Source organism: Primulina tabacum, chromosome 11 (assembly GCF_025594145.1).
Source record: "Primulina tabacum isolate GXHZ01 chromosome 11, ASM2559414v2, whole genome shotgun sequence".
Taxonomy (NCBI): Eukaryota; Viridiplantae; Streptophyta; class Magnoliopsida; order Lamiales; family Gesneriaceae; genus Primulina; species Primulina tabacum.
Window position 1 is genome coordinate 5,229,622 of NC_134560.1, and position 12,068 is coordinate 5,241,689.

Consider the following 12,068-nt stretch of genomic DNA (forward strand, 5'->3'; position numbering starts at 1 on the left):
ATAATAATAATAAATTACCAAAATATAAAAAAAATTATTTATTTATTTTATACTTTATAACTTGTAAATAAATAACGATATTATTTAATTAAAAAAATCCGAATCAAGTACTTAGTTGTATTTTTCTAATTAATAATTTAAATTTATACATTGATAACAAAAGAATTACTACTAAAATTAACAGTCGAGCTTTGTATTCTCTTCACAAGCCACTATATATAATCTTTCTCATATCCCCATTAAAAACTTTCATGTAAAACGATGTCGATTCAATCTTTCATTATTGTTATTGTAGTGGAAAATAACCGAAAATAACCAAATACATCGATCCTACAATATAAGAAAAATAAAGATAATGATATCAAAATAAATAATAAGTTTTTTGTAAGTCGATTTCAATAGTCAATATTAAATGAAAAGATAAATATTGATTTTCATCAAAGATGGTCTTCTTTTTGTAATACAATATTCGGAAGTTAGTTAAATCAACGTCCCGATCATATGAGATCTGACATCGGTTGATTTTATTTCATGTAATAGAGATTCATTTTTAGAATTGTCAAATTGGCCGATCCGCAGTCAAATAGGGTCGGTCGGTTAAACACTCATACTTACTGATTTTAATACTTCGTTATATTAATTTGAATAAAAATAGAGTAAAAAACCAATTATTTGGAGGAGTGTATTCTCCAAGACCAAGATAGAGATGCCTAGAATAGGTGTATGTAGTATGTTGAGAATGAATAAATTAAAAAGAATATGAAATGCAATGCATGCTAGAGGCAAGTTTGGCTGTTTTTAAATGACATAAGAACTCTTGGTCATTATTATTCGATGTGTATTAGGTAAACCCTCATATTAAAGTAATAAATTATAAATTATGCTAGTCAGGTAAAATACACTGGAAAAATTTTGTGTTATAACCACGTTGGAAATGATATTGATAGATGATTTAATTATTTATTTGTATGGTACATAAATACATACGTATTACTGTTTATTATTTAATCTGGATGTTGCCACTCCAAAAGAACTGAATATTCAGATCTTGAAATGGTAGTATAATAAATTCCTTTATTTGTACTTTTTCAAGTGAGTAGTCTTATGTTGACATGGGAAGTGCAATGCTATCTTTAGACATGACAGGGAATTTACTACACCTCAAGAGAATAATGCTCCATTTAATGAGTTAGAGGATAGATGTTTTTAATTTAAGAGGGGTGGAAAATTCAATGCAGTGAATTTCTATTTGGTACTAGTGATAGAAAATGTGAAAATAAGAAAGAAAATCATATTTCATAATTTGGTATCACAAAAACTCTTGTAAGATGAATCTTCTATTCGAATCATTAATGTCGCGGATGTATGTATATTATGGTCAATGAGACGTTATCTTCATAATAGTACAACTATCAATCGTGTATTTAAGATTTCATTTATTAACATACGAGTAATATTAATTTTGATAATGTTAATGTGTCGAAACATGAAATGTTATTAGATCGACTGTTAGAATAGTTAAACCCGCCAAAATGTGTTAGACCCGATAGGCCACCCCGTTCCGTTATTGAAACTAGATGGGTTGGATTACAGTTTTCGTGGCCTATTTGGAGTTGTGCTAGCCCAAACGAGCTGCGGGTCGTGACGGGATGGGCTCGCCCATAATTTTTTTTTGTTTTAAATAATTTCAGAAAATGTAGCTCGCGAATTAAAAATAGTATTTATTGTGTTTTTAATATCGAATTTTTTTATTTTTTTATTAATACATTTCTGTTTATTTATGTTATTCATATTATTTCAGTATTTGATTTTATATTCACCGTCGACATTTAAATTTTAAATAATTTGTTTGATTGATTATCAGATGTTACTGTTATTTAAAATTTTTCAGGAGTCGAGCTAAAAAATGTTTTATTATTAAATCTTAATTTGACAGTTCGATTTGATCATAATATATATATATGGCAAATTTGAAAAATATACATCTGCACATCTTTCATTTAAGATTCAGTACCTAGAAGATTTTTTTTACAAATTAATACCTGACAACACTACAAACTTAGTTCTAACTACCTACAAAGATAATTTTACATTTTTTCCATTTTACTATTTAAATAAATATATAATTTTATCCACCAAATTAATTGTGTGTTTTCTATCTACCAAAATATTAGTACATATTATGTGGTTTCAGATACTTTATTTTGTTATTTGAATACTTCAAATGTGTAAAAAAATACTATATTTTCTAACAATCACCATAAATTCAGTCGTTGTTGGTTTTCATTAAAAATACATTATGATGACTTATTCATGTCATTTTATTTAAAAAAAATATAGTTCATCAATCATCATTAAAATAAGATTAAGTACTTATTTTGACATAAAAAATATCTATTTTTAAGTTTCAGATACTTGATTTGGCTCTTTAAATACTCTAAATATGTAAGAAAATACTGGATCTTGAACGATCACCATAAATTCAGTCACTGTTTGTCTTTTCATGAAATGTGTATTTGAATGACATATTCATCTCATTTAATATTTTTTTGTAAAAAAAAAACATCAAATTCCCAACTGAGCATGTAAATTTTAAAATACTTAGTTTTACTTGAGAAATGTCTATTTTCAGTTTGCAAATACTTGATTTCGTAAATGAGATACTCACAATATGTATTAAAATACTGGATATTCGAATAGACAACGTAAATTCATCAAATATTGGTATTTCAATGAAAAATGCATTTGGATGACATATTAATCTCATTTAATATTTTTTGTTAAAAAACCAAATTCTCAAATAAGTATGCAAATTTTAAAGCACTTAGTTTTACTTGAGAATCACCTAATTTGAGTTCGCAAATACTTGATTTCGTAAATGAGATACTCACGATATGTATTAAAATATGGATATTCGAATAAGCAACGTAAGTTCTCCAAGTGTTGGTATTTTCATGAAATATGCATGCATTTGGATGAGAAGTACCTAATTTGAGTTTGCAAATACTCGATTTGGTACAAAAGATACTCATAATATTTAATAGAGTATTGGATATTCAAATATGCAACGTAAGTTTACCAAGTGTTGGCTTTCCATGGAAGATTCGTTTGGATGACATATTTATCTCATTTAATATATTTTCTGTAAAAAAAATCTCAAATAAACATGAAAATTTTAAAATACTTAGTTTACTTGAGAAGTACATAATTTCATATTTCAAATACTTGATTTAGTACATGAGATACTCATAATATGTAATAGAATAGTGGATATTCGAATATGCAACGAAAGTTCACCAAGTGTTGGTATTTCTGTGAAAAATGAATTTGGATGACATATTTATCTCATTTAATATTTTTTTTAAAAAAAACCAAATTCTTAAATAAGTATGAATATTTAAAAATACTTAATTTTACTTGAGAAGTATCTAATTTCATATTGCATATACTTGATTTGCTACACGAGATACTCATAATATGTAATAGACTACTGGATATTCGAATATGCAACGTAAGTTCACCAAGTATTGGTCTTTCCATGGAAGATGCATTTGGATTACATATTCATTTTATTTAATATTTTTTTGGTAAAAAATATTCTGAAATAAGCATGAAAATTTTAAAGTACTTAGTTTTACCTGAGAAGTATCTAATTTGAGCTTGCAAATACTTGATTTCGTAAATGAGATAATCACAATATGTATTAAAATACTGGATATTCGAATATGCAATATTTCCATGAAAAATTCATTAGGAAACTTATTCATGTCATTTAAATAAATAAACATAGTTCATTGTTCATCATGAACTAATTGGGAGATATATATTATGAACATAGTTCGTAAATGAGCTTGAAATTTGCACTTTAAGTATAGCTATCGATTCTAAGATTAATTATTTATAAAATACTCATCAATATTAATTTACAATACTTTTTTATATTCATTGAATGACTTATTTGACAATTATACATATTTCACATAATACATATTGATAATTATTCATTATACTTATTAGTATTTTTTTCTTTATACTTATGAGTATTAATTTATAATACCATTAATATTCATTCACAATACTTGTTGGTATTCATTAAATGACAAGACAATACTTCGTTGTATATAATCTTCATTAGTATTCATTCATAATATTTATTGGTAATCATTCATTATATGTATCAATATTCTTTCATTATACTTATTATCAAATTTGAGTTTTAAAATGGTAAAATCAATTATCAGTGGAATCTAATTATGTAATACTTGTAACAATTTAGGTATCACATTTTTATTTCACGGATCTCATCATCAAAGGCCACTCAATATCGACTTCAAATTATATATTTTGACATCATCAAATAATAGAATTTGAGTATTTAAATAGTAAAATCAAGTATTTGTGGATTCGTATTTGGTATTATTTGTATTAATTTAGGTATCACATTTTTACTTCATGAATGTCATCATCAAAGATCACTCAATATTAACTTCAAACTATATAATTTGACATCCTCAAATAGTTGGATATAAGAATTTAGGGAGTAAAATCAAGTATTTGCGAACTCGCATTAGATACTCTTTGTACCAATTTAGCTACCATATTTTAACTTCACCAATTTAGATACTCTTCGTATCAATGCATCTTCCATGGAAAGATCAACACTTGGTGATCTTACGTTGCCTATTCGAATATCCAGTATTTTAATACATATTGTGAGTATCTTATTCAAGATATAAAGTATTTGCAAACTCAAATTAGATACTTCTCAAATAAAACTAAGTATTTTAAAATTTCATTACTTAGTTGAGAATTTGTTTTTGATTTTGTTTTTGTTTTTACAAAAAAAAAAAAATTAAATGAGATGGATATGTCATCCAAATGCATCTTCCAAGGAACGATAAACACTTGGTGAGCTTACGTTCCATATTCGAATATCCAGTATTCTATTACATATTATGAGTATCTCATATACTAAATCAAATATTTTTAATCTCAAATTAGGCACTTCTCAAATAAAAATATGTACTTTAGAATTTCCATGCTTAGTTGGGAATTTGTTTTTTCTTTTACAATTTTTTTTAAATGAGATGAATATGTCATCCAAATACTTATTATATGGAAATATCAATACTTGTTGAACTTACGTTTTCCTATTCGAATATTCAGTATTTTAATACATAATGTGAGTATCTCATTTACGAAATCAAATATTTGCAAACTCAAATTAGGTACTTCTCAAGTAAAAATAAGTACTTTAAAATTTTCATGCTTAATTGAAAATTTGTTTTTTTATAAACAAAATATTAAATGAGATGAATATGTCATCCAAATGTATATTCCATAAAAATACCAAAACTTGGTGAACCTACGTTGTTTATTCGAATATCTTGTATTTTAGTACATATTGTGAGTATCTCATTTACGAAATCAAGTATTTGCCCAAATTAAGTACTTCACGTATTGGTAGACTCGAATAGATACTTTTTGTACTAATTTAGGTATCACATTTTAATTTCAAAAATGACACATCAAAAGTCACTCAATATTACTTGAAACTATATTCTTTTATATACCAAAATAATCAAATTTGAGTATTAAAAAGACAAAATCAAGTATATATGAAATCAAATTAGGTACTATTTGTACCAATTTATGTAGCACGTTTTTTATTCACAAATATTATATCAAAGAACATTCAATATTATCTTCAAACTATATATTTTTACATACTCAATTGAATTTGACTATTTAAACGGTAAAATCAAGTATTTGTGGACTCGAATTATGTATTATTTGTATTAATTTAAGTGTCACATTTTTACTTCACGAATATCATCATCGGTGTCAATTAATATTAACTTCAAATTATATTTCGGCATCCTCAAATTATTGTACATGAGTATTTACGGGGTAAAATCATGTATTTATAGACTCTAATTAGATATTCTTTGTACCAATTTAAATATCACATTTTAACTTCACAAATGACATCATCAAAAGTTACTTAATATTACTTGAAACTTAAGTATTTTCTTGCACATTTGAAGTATTCAAATAGCCAAATCAAATATTTGGAACCCAAAAATAAGTATTTTATCGATCAAAATAAGTATTTTTTGTAATTCAATAATGAGTGAGAAACTATATTTTTTAAAAAATTATATGACATGAATAAGTAATCTTAATGTATTTTCAATGAAAAGACCAACAATTATTGAATTTATTGTGATAGCTCGAAGATCCAGTATTTTCTTACACTTTTGGATTATTAAAATAGTCAAATCAAGCATTTGAAGCTCCAAAATAGGTATTTTGTAGGTCAAAATAAATACTTAATTTTATTTCAAGATGAGTGATGACCTATGTTTTTTCTAAAAAAATAAAATGACATGAATAAGTCATCCTAATGCATTTTTCATGAAAAGACTAACAATGACAGAATTTATGGTGAATGCTCGAAAATATAGTATTTTCTTATTTATTTGGAGTATTCAAAGAGCGAAATCAAGTATCTGAAATCTCATAATAAGTACTTTATATATTAAAATAAGTATTTATTTTTATTCCATGATAATTGAGAAACAAATTTTTTATAAAATTATATTTTAAATGAAGAAGATTCATGTAATTTTTGTGACTAAAATAATATATTTATTTAAATAATAAAGGGATAAAAATGTAACTTTTGCTTTGTGAAGAGTTAAAACTAAAAGCATAGATTTGTCAGGTATTGATTTCTAAAAAATTATGACTAGGTACTGAATCTTAATTTAAAGATTGAATATGTAATTTTTTGAAATTTATCGGTATATATATATATTTAAAAAAGTAAATGTCGCCGGCGAGTTTCACCACGCGGGGCCTGGCTGCCTGCCTACATCATCCTCGTGCGACATTCTCGCCCTAAGGAGAAAAGATGCTCCTCTGTTGTCAAATTCCATAGATAGTCAGACACCACCATAACCTCTGAAAGTATAGTGAATACCAAAACCCCAAAAGAACCACACTCCCCCTGTTTGTTTTTCTTTCTCTGGAGAGGGAATGAAATGGAAGCCTGTAAATTTTGCCTCGTCTTTCCTCTCGGTTAGACAAAAGCATCTACCAAAATCTTATCTTTTTAGCCTCTTCAGGAAACAAGAAGAGCCCATGATTTAATCCCATCAAGACTCTAACAATGGAATTTCCCAGGAATCCACTCTCTTTCTTCAGACTTTTTCTGCTCATTTCAACCATTTTTGAGCTCACCTCACTATCCAAATCTGCTGATGATTACACCACCTTAGTATACAAGGGTTGTGCTAATCAGCCTTTATCAGATCCGTCTGGGGTTTATTCACAAGCAATTTCATCCCTTTATGGCACCCTCATTGCACAATCCTCAAAGGCCAAATTTTTCAAGACTACCGCTGGCGCTTCTCAGTCGACAATCAACGGCCTTTTCCAATGCAGTGGCGACTTGTCAAATGTTGATTGCTACAACTGTGTAAGCGGCTTGCCTGTTCTCATAGACAAGCTCTGTGGCAAGGCTATTGCGGCTAGAGTTCAGCTTTCTGGGTGCTACATGCTGTACGAGGTTGCGGGGTTCCAACAAGTTTCTGGGATGCAAATGTTGTACAAGAGTTGTAGTGCAACAAATATCGGAGGGGCTGGATTTGAGGAGAGGAGGGACACTGCCTTATCTTCACTTGAAAATGGCATGATTACTAGTAGCGATGGTTTTTATACAGCAAGTTATGAATCTGTTTTTGCAGTGGGGCAGTGCGAGGGTGATGTTGGAGCTTCTGATTGTGTGGTCTGTGTGCAAAATGCTGTCCAGAGAGCTCAGGTCGAGTGTGGAAGCTCCATTTCTGGCAAAATCTATCTCCAGAAATGCTTCATTAGTTATAGTTATTATCCAAATGGAGTCCCTAAAAAATCTTCTTCTTCTGCTTCTTCTTCTTCATATACTTCTCCTTCTTCATCAGGTATTGATAATTCTCTTTGCTAAGTGGCGTATTTTATTTTATTTTTTTTTGCTGAACGGGACTCTGATTTGTGAGCTGTCTCCCAACCGTGATATTAATATTTTAATCAGTAAATTTCATGTATAAAGGAGGATGATTAAGATGTTTGTCTGGTTTATACATCTTGGCCTTATTTCTATATATTATTGGTGATTGAAAGAGCATTAAGAGTTTACTAAGGCAAGTTGTTTTTGAATGATGACAGGGTCAAGTCCAAATACAGGGAAGACTGTGGCTATAATATTAGGGGGGGCAGCAGGAGTTGGGTTTTTGGTAATTTGCTTGCTGTTTGCAAGAGGTTTGGCAAAGAGAAAAGATGGTAAGGATATAAGCCCTTTGCTTTCTTTTGAAAATCTTGTGCTTTCTAAATCTTATGCAATTACATGAGTTATATTTGAATCTGTGCAGATCACTGAGAGCAAGTGTAATTTGTGAGAAGAGATGACTATATTTGGAGTGGAGCTATTGTCTCTTCTTTGAAAACCACTAATTGATTATCATGTTTTTGAGGTTTTTGAGGGAGTTGAGGAAAAGTAGGGGCATGAACTCATGTTATTATCAGTGAAAATTTAGGGATGTTGCCATAGAAATTTTGGTGGCTGGTTGGAATAGAGACGAAGGTGCAAATTGTAGTGTTTTGTGGAGGGAATTGGAGAACAAGAAGAATCTAAAGATTTTGGCTTTTTTCATCCCATTTGCCATGTGAATTGTTCTCTGTTTTATGTCCTTGTCTGGGATTATTATTCTTTATTTCTCCAAAGTTTTACTGCTTTTATTGAAAAGCTTCCCTATCTCTGGTTGCATGCTCTATGTTTTCCTCCTCCCTAGTTAGCTTTTAGGCATGTCAAACATTGGCATGCATTCCATCAAATAATAAAAGGGTTAAACATCGGCATGCATTCAATCAAATAATAAAGGGGTCAAACAGTGTCACTTGTTTTCCTTTATCCAAGAAAATTGGAAAAAAACTTCGAACAAACAATTAAATTCCAATTAATATGTAATTTTGAGAAACCAAATTTATGGGCTCAGTCCGTGGGTGCACTTTTCTTCACCGTTCCTTTTATTTTCTGTGAGTTGGGGAACTATTTTATCTAATTTTCTAATCCGATATCTTATAAAAAAATATGGATAGTAGGGATGAAAACGAGTCGAGTCAAACAGTATCAGACTCGAGTTCGGTTCGTTTAATACACACATTGGCTCGAGATCGTTCGAGCTCAGTTCATTAATAGCTCGTTTATTTTTTTTTTTCCGCTGCACAATTATATGTTTAAATAGTCTTTGGCTCTCACGATTGCAATTTCCCACCCAAATTTCTTGACTTTTTCACCATTTTCACTTATTTGCAATTTTTTCCATCTCCTCTTAACAATAATCAAAACAGCAAAATTGTTGCTAGCAGAACCAAGAAGGAGATGGGACACAAATATGATTTAAATGACTTATTAACAAGAATGTCAAGGTTTGATTGAACATCGCACCCGACACACATTGTAATTACGGATTTAGATCCTCTGTTATTGGGAATGCACAACATCATATGTCGTGTTTTATACAAGATCACATCTTGATAATTTTTTAAATGTCTGACAATTTGAGATGATCATCATCTTGTGTAAAATAAGCTCAGCACATAGTTCTGTGCTTAAGCCCTCCAAATCCCGGTAATTACTAGACTGTATGTACAGTGTCGGGCCTTTTGGATTGTTACGGACTTTGAAACATGAAACCAAACATTTGATGCAGGATGATAGTCATCAATCCTGCGGCTGTCTCGGTATGAATATTGCAAGTTACATTCAACAAAAGTAAAACTAGAATAAAACATGATCAAATGAGAAGTAATCTTGGATATAACACCGCAAACAAGTTTTAACAGGCAATGATACTAAGGATCATATGGTTTACTCGTGATGGTATCATTTCCGGGAGTCTAGACACTGCAACCCTTTTCGGAGTTTCGTTTGGAAGTTGATCCTGTTCAGATCTCTCTTTAATGCACAGTCCCATGATTAAAAACCACTCGCTTTATAATTGTTTCAACTCATGGAGGTGCCTTCACTTGACCTCATCTTCAGTGAGAGATGCGGTGGCGTCCGGGGAGCCAAGAAAGTGCATCATCCCAAATCCGCCACATCAAATTTTACAAGAATCTGTGGAGAGACTGACTCTCTTAAATTCTTCGATAGGGGTGGAGAATATTTGTAATATTTGGCGAAACATTTGATCCAGAAACGATGCAATTGGTCTTTAAATACTCAAATACAGCGACAAGGATAGCAAATCCGTAGAATTTTGTAACATGACTTCACTACAGACTGACCCACGATGCATGCACGCGCAAGCAATCAAGACAAGCATAACCCCCGCACCCCAAAACATAGCATTCTTCAACAATCTCATCACCCTTTACTCCAACTCCAATCTCCACTCCCTCGCCCTCCGCCTCTTCAACTCCATACCCTGCCCAAACACCGTCACATGGACTTCCATAATCTCTGCATTCTCAGCCTCCCCACTCGCCATCCGTCTCTGGCTTTCCATGCTAAGACAGTCCGCCACAATTCTTCCCAACGCACGCACAATTGCTTCCTTGCTCAAAACATGTGCTTTCTTGAACTATAATTCAATTGGCCCACAACTTCAAGCGCTTTCATTTAAACTTTCTTTGTATGAAAACGCTTTTGTTGGTTCTGCTTTTGTTTCTTTGTACTGTAAGACGAGGGATCTGGATTCTGCACGTAAGGTGTTCGATGAACTGTCTGTGCGTGATGAGGTTTGTTTTGGTGCTATAATTAATGGGTTGGCTCAAAATAAGAGGCCCATTGACGCTTTAAGGCTCTTCGCTGAGACGAGGAGAGAGGATGCATTGTCATCATTTCATAGCTTATCCGGGGCGTTGTGTGCTGCGGCGGGGGTGGCAATGCTCGAGCAATGTAGGATCATTCATGGGCATGCGGTGGTGATTGGAATGGACTCAGATGTGTACATAGGGACCGGGTTGATCGATGGGTATGGAAAGTGCGGACTCGTGGAGGAGGCGAGGATGGTGTTTAATGAGTTGGAGGTTGGGTTGAACATAGCTGGGTGGAATGCGATGATGGCAGGGTATGCACAACAAGGGAGCGTTGACCTTGTGGTTGAGCTTTTTTGTGTAATGGAAAGACGAGGAATGAAGCCGGATGAATATAGTTTTTTGGCAGTCTTGACAGCATTCTACAATGCAGGTATGGATATGGAATCTGAAAGGTGGTTCAATAGAATGAAACTGCAGCATGGATTGGAACCGAGGATTGAGCACTACACATGTTTAGTTGGAGTAATAGGGAGGGCAGGAAGGCTAGAGGAGGCAGAAAAAGTTGCTTTGACAATGCCATATGAACCTGATACAGCTGTGTGGAGAGTGTTGTTGTCAAGTTGTGTGAGCAATAGAAACGCCAAGATGGCTGTGAGAATGAGCAGTAAATTGTTGGAAATGGACCCCGATGATGACTCAGCTTTGGTGATTTTGGCAAATACGTTTGCAAGCACTGAAAGGTGGGATGGGGTTAAAGAAGTATGGAAGATGATGAATGATAGGAGACTGAGAAAGGAGATTGGGAGGAGTTGGATTGAAGTACAGGGATCGATTTGTGTATTCTTCGCTGGAGATACAAGGCATCCTAGGAAGGACGAGATCTATACAAAGTTGACAGCGTTGATGGACGAGATAGAAAATTTAGGATATGTACCAATTTTGGATGAGACGTTGCATGAAGTAGACGCAGAAGAAAAGAGGGCGTCGCTCTGGCATCACAGTGAAAAATTGGCAGTGGCTTTCGGTTTATTGGGTGGGGTTACACCACCTGGAAAGCCTTTGAGGATTGTAAAGAATTTGAGGATCTGTAAAGATTGCCATGAGGCATTCAGGTATATTAGCACGGTGACGAAGAGGGAGATCATAGTGAGAGATGCACACCGATACCATAGGTTCTCAAATGGAACTTGTAATTGTGGTAATATCTGGTAGTCTATATTCCTTGTGTACGCATTTTTCCCGAGCTTTGTTTTTTTCTCAGAAAG

The 12,068-nt window shown here is 32.0% G+C and overlaps 2 protein-coding genes across 2 annotated transcripts; both read left to right on the forward strand.

Moving 5' to 3' along the window:
• Positions 1-6,854: 6,854 nt before the first annotated feature.
• LOC142519111 (plasmodesmata-located protein 2-like) lies at positions 6,855-8,692 on the forward strand. The gene is made up of 3 exons (XM_075622035.1): positions 6,855-7,964; positions 8,209-8,322; positions 8,412-8,692. The coding sequence occupies exons 1-3, from the start codon at positions 7,175-7,177 to the stop codon at positions 8,417-8,419; spliced, it is 912 nt and encodes a 303-aa protein (XP_075478150.1). The 5' UTR covers positions 6,855-7,174; the 3' UTR covers positions 8,420-8,692.
• A 1,616-nt stretch (positions 8,693-10,308) lies between these two features.
• On the forward strand, positions 10,309-12,015 carry LOC142519556 (putative pentatricopeptide repeat-containing protein At5g52630). Its single transcript, XM_075622602.1, has one exon. The coding sequence runs from the start codon at positions 10,309-10,311 to the stop codon at positions 12,013-12,015; it is 1,707 nt and encodes a 568-aa protein (XP_075478717.1).
• Positions 12,016-12,068: the final 53 nt, after the last annotated feature.

What these genes read in the sequence shown, in the direction of transcription:
- LOC142519111 (XM_075622035.1), top strand. Translation starts at nt 7,175, where the DNA reads ATGGAATTTCCCAGGAATCCACTCTCTTTCTTCAGACTTTTTCTGCTC. An exon ending in TACTTCTCCTTCTTCATCAG is followed by an intron (nt 7,965 to 8,208) that starts GTATTGATAATT and finishes GAATGATGACAG; the next exon opens with GGTCAAGTCCAAATACAGGG.
- LOC142519556 (XM_075622602.1), top strand. Translation starts at nt 10,309, where the DNA reads ATGACTTCACTACAGACTGACCCACGATGCATGCACGCGCAAGCAATC.